The sequence below is a fragment of the Bos indicus x Bos taurus genome, chromosome 15, assembly GCF_003369695.1.
Source record: "Bos indicus x Bos taurus breed Angus x Brahman F1 hybrid chromosome 15, Bos_hybrid_MaternalHap_v2.0, whole genome shotgun sequence".
Classification (NCBI taxonomy): Eukaryota; Metazoa; Chordata; class Mammalia; order Artiodactyla; family Bovidae; genus Bos; species Bos indicus x Bos taurus.
This window is the reverse complement of record NC_040090.1, coordinates 66518235-66534600: the sequence shown is the minus strand read 5'-3', so window position 1 is coordinate 66534600 and position 16366 is coordinate 66518235. Positions and strand designations below refer to the sequence as shown.

At 35.9% G+C, this 16366-nt stretch overlaps 1 protein-coding gene across 5 annotated transcripts in view; it reads right to left on the bottom strand.

Annotated features, from left to right (window-relative positions):
• Positions 1-514: 514 nt before the first annotated feature.
• Positions 515-16366, bottom strand: part of LOC113905890 (protein NPAT) — a 56300-nt gene continuing 40448 nt past the window's right edge. For all 5 annotated transcript variants that reach the window (XM_027563836.1, XM_027563839.1, XM_027563837.1 and 2 more), the window contains 6 exons: positions 14195-15862; positions 12578-12693; positions 12394-12502; positions 7224-7284; positions 5966-7121; positions 515-4832 (listed from right to left, as the gene is read on the bottom strand). In XM_027563836.1, coding sequence (XP_027419637.1) covers positions 4755-4832; positions 5966-7121; positions 7224-7284; positions 12394-12502; positions 12578-12693; positions 14195-15862 — 3188 coding nt within the window. In that variant the 3' untranslated portion in view covers positions 515-4754. The remainder of the gene's footprint in view (positions 4833-5965; positions 7122-7223; positions 7285-12393; positions 12503-12577; positions 12694-14194; positions 15863-16366) is intronic.

Here is a 16366-nt window from a genome sequence, read left to right as displayed (position 1 = left end):
TCTTGTCTCTTTGCCCACCCCATGAACTGTATCCCACCAGGCTTCTCTGTCCTTGGGATTTCCCAGGCAAGAATACTGGATTGGGTTGCCATTTCCTCCTCCAGGGAATCTTCCTGACCCAGGGATCGAACCCACATCTCCTGCATCAGTAGGTGGATTCTTTACCACTGTTCCTCCTGGGAATCCCTCTCAACAAATTGTAGTGTGTTAACTGGATATACAAATGGGAAATCCATTACAGATGCATTATTTATCAAAATATAAAAGGCTGAATAAAACTTAGAAGAAAAAATGGCAAAATATTCAGACTTTAGATGTCCATCTGAAAAAGAACTTATATCGACAGCGACTGACAACTGGAACTCTCCTTACACTGCTGACAGTCATATGACTTAGTATAGCCACTCTGCAAACTGAAAAATCTGAGTAAGGTTAGATATATGCAACCATATGACCCAACGCTCCCCTCCTAAATATATATATATATATATATATATACACACACACACACAAGTGAAAAGTGTAATACATTCATCAAAAAATATACACAGGGATATTCACAGCAGTTCTGTTCATAACAGCTCCAAACTGGAAATAATCTATATGTTAAAATACACAAGAGATTAACAGTGGTACAATACAATGTGGATAAATACAATGAAAAATCACTACAATGATGACAACTGAATTAGATACGTGAATGGATCTCAACTTTGTGCAAGAGAAGTAAAACTCACTATATCCTGATAAGTCAATTTATGCAAAGGTAAGAAGAGCTAAAACTATAGTTTTAGAAGTCAGAATAATTACCTGTGGGGTTAGCAGTTAGTTACTAGAAGGAATATGGGGGGATTCTAGGGTACTGATAATGTTCTAGTCTTGACCTTGGTGATTTGTATGGATTTGTGTACTTCTAGAAAATTCACTGAACTATATAACAATATTTTATGCACCTTTTCCCTTTTGCTGCTGCTAAGTCACTTCAGTCGTGTCCGACTCTGTGCGACCCAATAGATGGAAGCCCACCAGGCTCCTCCGTCCCTGGGATTCTCCAGGCAAGAACACTGGAGTGGGTTGCCATTTCCTTCTCCAATGCATGAAAGTGAAAAGTGAAAGTGAAGTCGCTCAATCGTGTCCGACTCTTAGCGACCCCATGGACTGCAGCCTACCAGGCTCCTCTGTCCATGGGATTTTCCAGGCAAGAGTACTGGAGTGGGGTGCCATTGCCTTCTCCGTTTTCCCTTTTAGGTTTTCATAAAATTTTTACTTAGTTAAAATACTGGAATGCAGTTCCCTAAAAATAGCAAAAAACACCATAATATCCAGTTTAACAAGAAATTTATGAGAATAGGGATAACTACAAAATTATGGATATATACCATATTACTGTTAGCCTCTTTCAGTATCATTAACTCATAGGGTTAATGTATTTCAAATGAATATTCAAGTATCATTTTAACTTGGAAAAAATACAAGTGATTCTAAAGTTAGTCTGGAAGCATAAGAGATGAATTCTTGAAAAAAATCAGAATAGTTAAAAAGACACAAAGCTATAATGCTTTCATCAATGGCACAAAATAATCTCTACACTATATACTGTATTTATATGTATACAAATTTATTAATAATATAGGTACAAAACCTTTGATTTTATAACTGGTTAACTGGGTGTCAGCATTCAGAATACTTAGAATTTTTTAGAAGTAGTGTATGTATCAAACACCTCCAGCTGAGTCTGAAACGGTGTACTAATTAAGCACATTACTATTTTTCCAGAAAAATATGAATATTCGTATCAAAAGATATAAAGATTCATGTAGCCTCAGGTCAAACCAGGTCAGATTTTGCCTTGAAATGAATTTTGATGCTAAACTTAAGGGAAAAAATTAGCTGTCAGAACATTTTGGATTTTAGAATTGTGAATAAAGACAGACTGGGAATCCATGTAGGATAAGAGACATTATACATGTGTGTGAAGAGAGAAACCTTATTTTAAGCAGTTATATGAGTCAAACGTTAAATATTTAGGGAAAAAGGTACTGATTCTTTCTTCGTATCAGATATCAAAACAAATTACATACGGATGAAGAGCTTATCCTAATTTTAACAAATCAAGAAGAAGTAAATAGAAACCAAAATGATACAGTTGAATATTATCTGTGGTAAGGGATAAGCATGTGCTATGGAAGAAATGACAATTTCCTGCCAGAAATATAAACTGAAAAAAGTTTTCTAAAGAATGTGGCAAAATGTATTGAGATCCTTGAAAAGATGTACACTAACTTTCTGACTTGGTAATTCCATCCTCTAAAATATTACCTAAGGAAATAATCGAAAACATAAATATTTATTTACAAACATGTTCACTGCTAGTTATTTTTTAATAAGAGCTAAAAACTGGATAATGCTTGATATTATTTGAAGTAAAAAAAAAAACCTAGGAAGTCATATTTACAGTTTTAAGTTCAATTATGTAGAAAAAATAATTTAGGACAAAAGACCAGAAAGTATACAAAAATGTTATCTAATATTTACAAAAAGAGGAAATTCTATTACAAGAGAAAGCATCATATTAGTCAAAATTTGATACATAATTTCAGTAAGTTAAGTCTGAGACTGAAAAGATGGTGGTCTGAAAAATGATGAACGTAGAATATATAGCAACATGCTTTTAAAATGACTTCTTTTATCAAAGCTTAACCTTGGTCTTCCTACTAGTCATGACATCTAGCCTTTGGCTGAATGCTGATGGATGTTAACTTACGTACAATTTCAACATATTTACTAAATGGTTCTAACTAAAACAATCAAATATTTTAATTGTAAGTCTTCTAAGATTTGTCATACAACTGAATACACTAAGTAATGTCCAAAGAAACAGTGGATCCTTACATGTAGTTGCAAAAATACAGTACCAGGTACAGCAATTAAGTCTAGCACATTTTGACTTTTAAGGTAAAATCAGAATTATGGTTTTGTTCTTGAACATAAATGAAAGCTCTGAATACAGATTATCTTCATACTATTTATCTAGTGGATTCTGGCCAAGTGAGTTTATTTTACTAGTATATGAATTCTTAGTACTTAGCATATACAAATTAATTGAATGAGAAGAAAATTTATAATCTTCAGCATTATGTAAACTTCTGAAAACAACAACTGACTTGGAAAGGGATTTATTAAAAGTATCTAAACTAGAATGACTGCCAATATGAAAGAATTCAAACTTTTGAAGTTAATGAAAATATTTATTCAAACCTAACTGTACAAGCTTAGTTAAATAAACATTAACTGTATTAACTATCCCTGGTTCTTTAGAAACAGACCACTTCCACATTATAAAAATTTATTACAACACAAATTTCTGCAGTAAGGTTCAGCAAGTAAGACGTGATTTCCACATTGAGAACTGTTGTGTTAAAGTAGGATGTTAAAGGCCCAGTATTAAAAAAAAAAAAAGTTAAGGAAAATGACTCATAAATATAGACATTTTCAGAAAAAACCTTGCATATACTGATAATAAACAAAACAGAAAGCACTTAAGAGAACATACTTTAATATCTAGGCACAATTGGTCAAATATGAATTATAATTTCTGTACTCATTTAAAGGTTTAAACCAATTCTTCAACTTGACTGATGTGTGTGAGTCTAACATACAGAAGGCACCTCTTTCATTCTCCTTAAGGACCTTTTGAGAATAACTCTATAATAAGGGGTACAGAGACAGCATCCTCTATCCAAGTGTAACACAGCCCATTTTAGGAGAAACTAAATTAAAATAGAAAACTATGATTTCTCTTTTTACATCTTATGATGGACATGGCTTTCTAAAAGGACAACAGAAGATAATCCTCCATACAAGCTTTAACATAGAACACAAAATTTAAATTAAATGTGCATTGGTCACTACTATGTAAGAAGTTTATGAATTAGTGCAATTCTTTAAATCCCCAGTATTTAGGGGAAAAGTATATACATACCAAGAAATTTCAACTACTACATAACCAAACTTTTTATGGCTCAATAGTCTAAACGCTTTAAGTTTTGTAAAAGATCTTACAAGTTATAAGTGAAAGATCAGAACACTTGAATGGTGTTCAAATGGCATTAATATTCTCTCCTTAAAACAAAGAGACCGGAACAACCAGAAGAGACAAAGTGTAAAATTTTAGGAGTACAATCTTTACTGCAATTGTAAGGAGTGGCAAAGTATTCACTCTAGGGAAAAAACCCAAATCGTTAATTTCTGGTTACTTTATTACCATTTGAATTCCTTATCACTTCTGCACTAATTACTGGCTGTCTTCAGATGTCTTGTAGGACAATTCCTGAAGGCAATTTATAAGGAAAAGTGTAATTTTCCCACTCAAAGTGAGAAACTATTCCAGATGAGTAAGTTTCAAAATTAGAGATCATAAGAAACCAAAAAATAAAAGAACATCAGGCTGATTTAACCTCTATTTCAATAAGATTTACACAATATTAACAAGATGCAATTGTTAAAGCTATACAGTTTTGCAGATTGGCTTTACTTACATTTCTGCAAATGTTTTTTCCACAATACCAGGCACATCTATTTACAAATTAGGAAGCTGTTTTAAAACAGCATGATTTAGAAATAAAGTGAAATTTCAGTACAATGAAAGAAAGTGCAGGTCATGCTCTCAGATTCCGTCAGTATCTCATTCCCTACACTCGTAGTTTAAGGAACTGTAGTTTTAAATAGCCAATGTTCTTATATGTTCAGAATATTTACTCATCATAATGCAATGATAACAAAAATTTGTCCACATCCATTCCAGCTGGAAATGAACTGGGTAGCTTCTTTTTCTGTCAAAAAAAGAAAGAAAGAAAAAATGAACTAAGTTGACATATCAAACTTAAACAAGGCCCAAAAGCTAGCTTTCTTATTAAGTCATGTAGAACTTCATACACTACCAAAATTTTTGTCGGAAGTTTAGTTCATTAGAATTTTAGTTATACAGAAAGGTAGACACAATTTTTTATAAATCCAAGTTTAATAAAGTATACTTCAATGGCACCTCAATATTATTTTAGAGCACAAAACATTATACAAAGTCAGTATATGAATGTTGAGACAAGATAGAACATGCTTTTTATATAAGGTACTCATTATTGCTAAACCGTAAACCTCAGAAAGCTTTACTAAGATTTTAAGAGTAACAAGTACTTTTCAAGTTCCAAATATTTAATATACTCCAGACACTTTACAAACACTACATTTAGTCTTACAGCCATTGGGTAAGATGTGTGTAACTTCATGTCCAATGATGCAGTTAAGACTCAAGGGATGTTACAGGCTATTTAATAATTAATGGTAATAGAACCAATAAGCAGGAGATGCAGGATTCAGCCCAGGCTTAGAAACCAGGATTCTTTCCTTGATATCATACTTCCTTTATGACATTTTAAACCTTTCTATTCATATTCCACTTACTAAATGGCTAAACAGATTGAGGAAAAATTACTTTATCAGTGATAATCCTATATTACTTTCCTCAGGTAAGCATGGTTAAAGACAGGTAAATTTAACTTTTACACTGCTCCAACATATTAGCAAGTATAACAATCTATGGAAGAGATGGCAGGACATGGGAAAGAAACCTAAGATGAAGGGGCTGCAAGCAGTTTTCACTTGATAATTACAAATAGTAGCTTCCCAATTTTTCATCTTATGTCATTCTTTCCACCAAATACCTTTTCCCAAGGAAGATGTTTATAAATAAATGCCTTAGCAATTGTTTGGAAAATGTTTTACCTAGTTAACTTCTGAGTACCACAATGGCTGAGAGATACTGCTAGAGAATGTATTTTATCAATCAAAACCCAAAGCTATCTTGGTTAAATGTTAAGTAGCTATGGCAAAAAATGATGAGACCTTTAACCTGAGCGCTCAAAGAAGGACAACGTGTGGTTTTGAAATTAAAGACTTTCAAACTTGCCTTAATTTTCTTCTTTTTCATTGGCATTGACGAATTTGCAAGACCTTTGTTAGAAGTGCGGGAGTTTCGCTCATGTTCATCTACTTCCTCAATTTTCCGCTTTTTTGTGGTGCTTCTTGAAGATGCTCTAAATTGTTGGGTATTGTCTTTTAGAGGAGTAGAGGAAGTAGTCCTAGAGATGGCTGCTCTGGAGAGAATCATTAATGTATGGGCGGCCATGTTCACACTGTTTTCACTCCCTGTTTCACTGGCAGGGCTGCAGGCAGGCAAGTCTGGTGTGACAGGAGGGACCATTACTTTGGGTGTGCTGTCTTCACCAAAACGCCTACTAGAAGGGACCTTAATACCATCTGTAGGTTCTTCTTTAAGTTTTTCCCCTGCTCCTGAGCTAGATGTTCGGGGTACAGATAAATCAGTACTATCTGTCAGTCTATTTACTGGGTTATGCCACTGAGTATCTTGTAACATTTCTGTGGTATGTTTGGTGAGTGGGTTAATCAAAGAACTGGCAGACCTGGTTTGATCTTGTTTCAAATCCTTCACAGGTGCACCTACTGAAAAGACATTTTTACTGTTTGAGGATGTGCCTTGTTTTCTGGTTAGCTCTTGAAGTGAAGTTACAGTTTTCTCATTCCGCACACCCCCATTTTGCTGCCCATTAGACAGTTTTGAAGTTTCTGGATTTTTCTGCCTTTCCACATCGCTGCACAGTTCATTCTCCTTATTAGCTGTTGCTTTATGGAAAGATTCAAGTATAGTTTCTGTTGGTGAAACTTTCTTTTCTGACGGAGTTTCTTTTATGGTGGCATGTCGGCCAATGGGAGTTTCTGATTTAGATAAAATTTTAGGCATAGAAGGTTTCTCCCGCTCTCTTCTGACAGCATTATTAGCAGGGGGTTTTAAGGTGGAGGACACAATGGGTGAGTCAAGGTTAGAAAATGAAATGTCATTTCTTTCCTTGCTTTGGGACACCAACTTTTGATTTGTCCCCTGTGTATTTGCCACAGGAGAAGCAGTGGTATCAAAACAGAGCACACGTCTGTGGCTTTCAAATGGCTTGCTAACTGGAACTGTACTTTCTACTGAGAAGGGAACTGTGGTTTCTTCCAATTTTTTCCCAAGATCTGTAGCCATAATCTTGTCAGAAACTTCAGTTCTACAAGAAAAAAAAATTTTTTTTCTTAGCCACATAAAGAAATTCTTTGTTTTTAACTTGAGCATTCAAATATTCTATGACAGAAACTATGTTTATGCTCACCGCTGTGCATGACATCCAACTGAGTGACTTGATGAATCCACCAAATTATTTACCTGTTTCCCTGGAATTATAAACAAGTTAATTAGAAAAGAAAAACATTCCTGAAAGTACATTTTTCTGAAAGAAAATAGAACAGATCACAGAATCTGACATCATGAGAAAAATTTAAGCTATAGCTAATGTATAAATGAAATACTTTAATATACTGGATCTAAAAAAACAGCTTGGTAGTATATACAAGATAATCATTTTACTGAAGAAATATGTAACAAATGACCTGCTTCAACTTCAGGTAAATATGAATCCAGTCTTTGATCTACAGATTACAATGATCAATGTAACAGTTAAGGGCAGTACTTAGATCCAAAAAGTTACTTAAACAAAACACTTTAATCCTATTTAAAAATTCTGCTTATTTAAGGTGTCATGTTTGCAAACCTATGTCACTGAGAGGACATGCTCTGGAGTTTTAATATCCATATTTTAATTTCCAAGGACTTCTGAGTTTATGTGGAAGGGCAGCAAGATATGAAGCTGGGAAGGAAAGCAAACATGATACTGTGGAGGACTTTGTGTATTATTCAAAAGGTTTTATAGAGAATCTTTTAAGAGTTTTAACTAGGGATGATGTATGAATAGATTTGTTTTAGGACGTCACTCTGGCGATGGCACAGAAGATGAATTAGAAATAGGAATTCTACTTAGATGGCTAAAAATATTAGAGGTAGGAGATGATGAAGGTCTTACAGATGGGCACTCGCACGGATATGAAGAATAAATGAGGAATACATGTTGACACTAACCAAGAGGTAAAAGGTAGGCAGAGGAGGTTTTTGAGGAAGAAGAGAGACTTAGATATGTAGAGTATGTAGATCTTAAGTTACATAAAATTAGAAAGGGAGGAATGCATTCATTCTAGAAGCTACCAAGAGTATCAACTGTTAGACGGTAAAGTAAGAATGGAAAACATCCAATGGATATGGCAGTATTAGGAGGTCACTGGTGAGTTTAAACAGTTTTAGTAGAAACATGAGAAAGGACATAATATGGATGAACAAAGACTGGGAGATAAAGAGGGTTGGGGATAAAGGGCTGGCAGGTGGAAAAACCCTAAAGGAATGGTGGGAATGATCCTTGTATCGATAGTTGAATAGCCACAGAGGGAAGGAGCCAAAGAAAGAAAAGATGAAGATACACAGAAGACAGAAGGTAGACTGCATTAACCTTAGAAAGAATGAAATATTTCTCTAAGAAAGAAGGGAAAAGGGAAGAATGATTTTAGATGAATGGGTACATATTTAGTGGGAGTGATGTGAAAAAATGGACGTTACTATTGATAAAAATCAAAATCATTGGCTTAGAGTGAGGATAGTAGTGACTGAATAGATGTGAGAAAACCTGTGTAAGTATGAAACAGTATGAAGGAGAAATGGGAAAAAAGAAGACAGGTAAGCATTTAAAATGATCACTAAATGGCAGTGAGGGTGAGAAAATTTTAAGTGTTACTGAATGGCATCACTTCTGCAGTCATTAAGTCATGTTTGACTTTTTGGGACCCCATGGGACTGTGGCACATCAGGCTTCCCTGTCTCCCGGAGTTTGTGAAAATTCATATCCATGAGTTGGTGATGCTATCCAACCATTTCATCCTCTGTCGTCCCCTTCTCCTCCTGCCTTCAATCTTTCCCAGCATCAGGGTCTTCTCCAATGAGTTAGCTCTTTGCATCAGGTGGCCAAAGTACTGGAGCTTCAGCTCAGCATCACTCCTTCCAATGAATATTCAAGGGTTGATTTCCTTTAGGATGGACTGGTTTGATCTCCTTGCATTCCAAGAAACTCTCAAGAGTCTTCCCCAGCACAATTTGAACACAGCAATTCTTTGGCACTCAGCCTTCTTTATGGTCCAACTCTCACATCTGTACATGACTACTGGAAAAACCTTAACTTTGACTATACGGATCTTTGTCAGCAAAGTGATGTTCTAAAGCATTGCTAAGAAGCCCAGGTATAAAGGCAGAGAATCTCTGGCTGCATAGATCCATGACTAGAGGGTATCAAGCAGACATGTTAGAAGAATGTGAATATGAAAGTGTTTAGGAATAGTGGGAAAAGTGGCTGATGTGGTAGATTCTGGGGTTTAGCCTAGATAGGGAATGAAATGAACCCAAGTGAAAATTCAGGTAAAGGTAAGGATTCAGGTAGTAAGAGCTCTCACTGGTTGAAGACAGATTCAATGGTATATCCATGAAAATGAGAGTATTTAGAGAGAGGTTACTGTTCAAAATTACATCAGATCAGATCAGATCAGTCGCTCAGTTGTGTCTGACTCTTTGCGACCCCATGAATCACAGCACCCCAGGCCTCCCTGTCCATCACCAACTCCCGGAGTTCACTCAGACTCACGTCCATCGAGTCAGTGATGCCATCCAGCCATCTCATCCTCTGTCGTCCCCTTCTCCTCTTGCCCCAATCCCTCCCAGCATCAGAGTCTTTTACAATGAGTCAACTCTTCGCATGAGGTGGCCAAAGTACTGGAGTTTCAGCTTTAGCATCATTCCTTCCAAAGAAATCCCAGGGCTGGTCTCCTTCAGAATGGACTGGTCGGATCTCCTTGCAGTCCAAGGGACTCTCAAGAGTCTTCTCCAACACCACAGTTCAAAAGCATCAATTCTTCGGCTCTCAGCCTTCTTCACAGTCCAACTCTCACATCCATACATGACCACAGGAAAAACCATAGCCTTGACTAGACGAACCTTTGTTGGCAAAGTAACGTCTCTGCTTTTGAATATGCTACCTAGGTTGGTTATACCTTTCCTTCCAAGGAGTAAGCGTCTTTTAATTTTATGGCTGCAGTCACCATCTGTAGTGATTTTGGAGCCCAGAAAAATAAAGTCTGACACTGTTTCCACTGTTTCCCCATCTATTTCCCATGAAGTGATGGAACCGGATGCCACGATCTTCGTTTTCTGAATGTTGAGCTTTAAGCCAATTTTTTCACTCTCCACTTTCACTTTCATCAAGAGGCTTTTTAGTTCCTCTTCACTTTCTGCCATAACGGTGGTGTCATCTGCATATCTCAGGTTATTGATATTTCTCCCGGCAATCTTGATTCCAGTTTGTGTTTCTTCCAGTCCAGCGTTTCTCATGGTGTACTCTGCATATAAGTTAAATAAACAGGATGACAATATACAGCCTTGACGAACTCCTTTTCCTATTTGGAACCAGTCTGTTGTTCCATGTTCGGTTCTAACTGTTGCTTCCTGACCTGCATACAAATTTCTCAAGAGGCAGATCAGGTGGTCTGGTATTCCCATCTCTTTCAGAATTTTCCACAGTTTATTGTGATCCACACAGTCAAAGGCTTTGGCATAGTCAAATAGATGTTTTTCTGGAACTCTCTTGCTTTTTCCATGATCCAGCGGATGTTGGCAATTTGATCTCTGGTTCCTCTGCCTTTTCTAAAACCAGCTTGAACATCAGGAAGTTCACGGTTCACATACTGCTGAAGCCTGCCTTGGAGAATTTTGAGCATGACTTTACTAGCATGTGAGATGACTGCAATTGTGCGGTAGTTTGAGCATTCTTTGGCATTGCCTTTCTTTGGGATTGGAATGAAAACTGACCTTTTCCAGTCCTGTGGCCACTGCTGAGTTTTCCAAATTTGCTGGCATATTGAGTGCAGCACTTCCACAGCATCATCTTTCAGGATTTGGAATAGCTCAACCGGAATTCCATCACCTCCACTAGCTTTGTTCGTAGTGATGCTTTCTAAGGCCCACTTGACTTCACTTTCCAGGATGTCTGGCTCTAGGTCAGTGATCACACCATCGTGATTATCTGGGTCATGAAGATCTTTTTTGTACAGTTCTTCTGTGTATTCTTGCCATCTCTTCTTAGTATCTTCTGCTTCTGTTAGGTCCATACAATGTCTGTCCTTTATCGAGCTCATCTTTGCATGAAATGTTCCTTTGGTATCTCTGATTTTCTTGAAGAGATCCCTAGTCTTTCCCATTCTGTTGTTTTCCTCTATTTCTTTGCATTGATGGCTGAAGAAGGCTTTCTTATCTCTTCTTGCTATTCTTTGGAACTCTGCATTCAGATGCTTGTATCTTTCCTTTTCTCCTTTGCTTTTTGCTTCTCTTCTTTTCACAGCTATTTGTAAGGTCTCCCCAGACAGCCATTTTGCTTTTTTGCATTTCTTTTCTATGGGAATGGTCTTGATCCCTGTCTCCTGTACAATGTCACGAACCTCATTCCATAGTTCATCAGGCACTCTATCTATCAGATCTAGGCCCTTAAATCTATTTCTCACCTCCACTGTATAATCATCAGGGATGTGATTTAGGTCATACCTGAATGGTCTAGTGGCTTTGCCTACTTTCTTCAATTTCAGTCTGAATTTGGCAATAAGGAGTTCATGGTCTGAGCCACAGTCAGCTCCTGGTCTTGTTTTTGCTGACTGTATAGGTCTAATAAAACATTAAAGGTAAAGGTATGGGAGGGATTGGCTGAAAAGAATATTAAAAAAGACTTAGAAATGAAACTAGTCAAAAGTTCCTAAGGTTAGGCATTTTGTCACCCATGAAGATTAAAAAGTCTGAGCTAGAGAAGTTTGAGAACTCAGCACAATATTCATAAAGGTCTTGAATGAAAATCTCATGTTATTTTGCATATGCTGTCTTTTATTGTACTAAAAATCATTTACTTTAGAGTAGTCAGCATTATCAAATTTTTTCCATTTATAAATTATTCTTTTTTAATTTTTCAAAAGCAATCCTTTATTTCAGCCCTCATTAGGATTCTTCTATATTTTCTTTTATTATTTGTTTTGCTGTTCACTTTTACCTGTTAATCTTCTTGGAATTCCTAATTTTATATATAGTGTGAGGAAGAGATTATTTTTTCCCTGTAATACATAATAGCTGGTAGATTTCATTTATTAAACAAACCATTCTGTTTCTTCTGACTTTTGATGTTATCTCTACTACATACAAGTTCCTATAAATACATGATCTTTCTAAATTCTGTTCTGTTCCATTTTTTTTTCTATTTACTGCAAAAAACTTTAAGCAAAGGTTAGACAATCACAGTTAAGAAAGCTATTAATATTAAAGAAAACAAAAAACAAAAAGATTACATAAAGTTGACATGAATCAACTCAAAAACATACCTGTACAAGGTTTGTTTTTTAGTCCCTGACTCTTCAAAGATTTTTGAGGGATAGGGAATTGAGAGATACTTCTATTGCATACAGGTGCTGCCAAAGGCATATGAAGGACCTAGAAGAGAAGAAGCCATTAACTGTATTTTGTTTGAAAAGTGGCACTGAGCCATTTTCAGTTCATAAATCTTACCTGCCGAGGAGGAGCAGAAAAGGTATTTCCATTCTGTCCAACCACAGACACAGGAATCATTCCCACCATTCCTTGCAGTACAGGTTGGACCGGAGAAGCGATTATAATGGCAGATCCTTCAAAAACAATGATGACAACAAAAAAAACAATTCTCAATAAAATGAGATTTTTCTTTCATAAATACAAGGCACCAAAGTAATTATTAATTTGAAATAAATTCTATACAATTATAAATTCCTTTTTATATAAATCTACTCTCCTTAAAAAAATTAATTTAGGGACAACAGCAAGACTAACAAATTGAGAAAAAGTCAATATGAAGTAAAGTATTCTATGGCATTTAGTGAAGCTAAACGTCATGAGTAAGCATAAGACTCTATAGCCAGGAGATCATATTACAGTTGTAACCTTGATTCCCCTCTAGAAAAAACAGTGCAAATGATTGAAAAGTTGGTAGTACAGGTTTCAAGTCTGAATCTTTTACCATAAAATTATGTCCTAACTGAAGACTGATAAATCTAAGATTTACTCACAAACCCAAACTATTATCTCAGTGGTATTTGTCCAAAAAGGTCCAGATAAGTGAGCAACAAGTCAAAACTGTGGGGGAAAGTACAATGTTCACAAGGAAACATCAACCATATAGTCTACGGCTATTATAATTCATTTAATCCTGTCCTATAAATGAATCTTTTCCTAATAAATTCATTAACTGTTCCTGTAAGTTTGATCTCCTCACCTTCATGAACACTTTTCAGTCTCTCAAATATCCACCTATCCTTGTGCTGCTTAAGATTCCCTTCCTTTTACTCCAAATACTACTTATTTCTCCAAGCTTCGGCTGAAGACCCACACGGCCTACTAATTCTGACCCTTTCTTTAACTTTAGATCCATCAGGCTTGATACTTAACTGCTAATATTTAATCTGCTTTAACTGTATGCCTAAATGTAAAAAGAAAAAAAAAAAGAGGGGAAAAGAGCTTGGGAATCAATAAATAAGAAGTATAGATGAATGTGCCACAAACTGCAACTATAAGGAACATACAATCAAGAATGACCATCATGACAGGCATTCAATCAGGAACTACATATAAAATGGCATGTAATAAATGCCACAAGTCCTCCTATAAACAAAGAATTCAAAAGACAGGGATCAATTTTCAAAGGTGGAAAATAGTGAGAAATTACAGAGTATTACAGAGGGAGAAATTCAAGTTTTTGTCTTGGAAGTCTGTCCAAATAGGTAATAAATTGCTGGAAAACCAAGACTCTAAACAGCTATTTAAGAAAAATCTCCCACAACATTGGGTTTTAGTAGGTATACAGCTTTTTGATGAATTAGTCTCCCCACTGCTCTTTTTCTTATAGCTTAGACACGGATTGAGAAGTGTGGAAAGAAAAAGAAGTGAAACACTAAACCACTGAATTTCATAGCTGAGCAGTAGATTAAAAAAGAAGTATGACTGAATTCTCTAAAGTACAGAAGGCATAATCACAAATTTCTGAATCTTATACCATCATCCATGATTTATTACCTTCTAGTCAATCATTACACACACAAACTAAAGTAGATCCTGTTCCAGAGAAATGAACTTCACTATGATGTTCTTAGTTACCTTGTGAAAAGTTGGGTGACACAGCTTGATTGACAGCAAATACACTATTTGACCTTGGGGGTGTCTGTAATTGAGATAGTGGAGGTTGAGCAGTCATAGGTGCAGAATTTCCAGGCAACACCACAACATTTGACTGACTGACAGTTGTTCCTAAGGCTGTTGGATCAGTTACACAAGTAGCTATCAAAATATTACTTGAATTGCCAAAAGTTGTGCTCGTAGCTGGCATTAACTGTATGTATCCTCCATCCTTGGAAACACATGGCGTAACATTGGTTGAAAGAGCAATGCTGTCTTCATTCTGCATGTTGTTTACTTTAGAGTCCTCAGGTTTGAGTGCTAAAAGGCTCTGTTCCATTGAGGCTGAATCCCCAGTTCCTTCAGCAGATGAGATAGCACCTGTGGTTTCTTCGGAAGACAGGCATTTAACTAATTCTGCATTTCTGGCAGGTGATTTAGCAGGAGAAGACAAAATTATAGTTGGCAAGTTTTCTCCACTGATACTAGAAACTGCACTGTTAAGTTCAGTATCTGAGGAAACAAATGGATCATCACTGATGATAATTTTGAGAGAGACTATATTTGATGCATCTATCTCTGTAGATTTGTCGTTAGCAGGTTTATTATTAGTATTCTGGGACTCAGGATGAGACTCCCTCATTGAAGAACACACAGATTCTGAAGGAAGAGAATGTCTATCTTCTATAGGATTACTTTCTGAAGGCATCAGTGTAACTTCTTCACAGTTATTTTCACCTAAAGAGAGAAAAATACTATCTCCATCTTCTTTTACAGAAGATGAAGGCTCTTGTGAATCCAAAGCAGCTTTCTCAGACTTGGAGGACTGAGTTTCATGTATTGTATGATTTAACTCAACAGATGATGAATCATTAGACGGCTGTTTAATTGAAGATACAGAATCTTCAAGGTGAATTTCTCCTTTTTGTTCAGATACAGTTAAACCCGAATTTTCAATAGACGCAGGTAATATCTGAAGCGAAGAATTATCTTGGCAATCTCTAAGATGCTGTGATGTAACTGGTAACACATTATTAATTTCAATTTTATTCTGATGAATTTCTCTAGAATCTGGTGACTTGGAATTATGGAAATCAGCTTTAAGTCTTCTTGTATCATCAGAACTTTCACAAAATTGACCTTTTTTAGATGCCTTTCCAGCTAATGGAATATTTTGGGGTAAAAGCTGAGAAGTTTTTCCAGAAAGAATTAAGTTCTCACTGTTAGTTTCACCACCAAGGGAAACAACTGAACTTATTGGTATAGGAGACTGATCGGGCTGTAACTGAGATTCATTCTGTACATTGGGAGATAAAGAATTCTTTTCAACTTCCAGAGCCATTTCAGTCTCAGTGGACATCTGACTGGTGTATAATTCAGCACAATGCTGATTACATTCAGCATCAGAGTTTACTCTTTCATTAAAGTCACTCAAACTGGGCACAGACTCAAAGGTAATATCAAGGTTACACTTCTGTTCAGTAGATACAACTGTTTTAAACGCCTTTTTCTGGATGCTAGAGTCTATGTGGGAAAAATGTTCCTGGGCTTCCTGTCTAAGCTCATCATGGTTGCTGCCATTCTTCAAAATATTTGATGTGTCTTCATTTTGATAGGAAGTACAAAATGAGGGTTGACCAGATGGATCATCTGTAAAATATCAGGATGGCAGAAACATATGTTGAGTGTATATAACAGCCTGAGGTAGTCATCTTTAGTGTTAAACATATTTTCCAAGGAGATAACTAATCTTTGACATACCAGCAAATGGAAATATGATAAATTCTCTCATTTTTTTGAGTACCAAAAAATTTACAGATACTTCTCTTATCACTGATGCCTATTTATACAAGTGTCAAATTGTTTTTCAAGCTTTTTAGAAAACAGATGACACATGAAGAAAAAAAAATATACTTTTAAGAACATTTAATATGTACCAACATATAAAAACTGGCTACAAACACAGTTTTTTCAAAACTGCTGACTTTTCAACTTCTACCATACTATTTGATATATTCATTAAGAAGGTGAAATGGGGCCAAGTACATTTTGCATAACTAACATTTGATGTTATTGTGTACTGTTTAAGATTACACACTGAATAGCAATCATATGATCAGTACTGGGATATAAAGATGAATGACCCAATTTGCC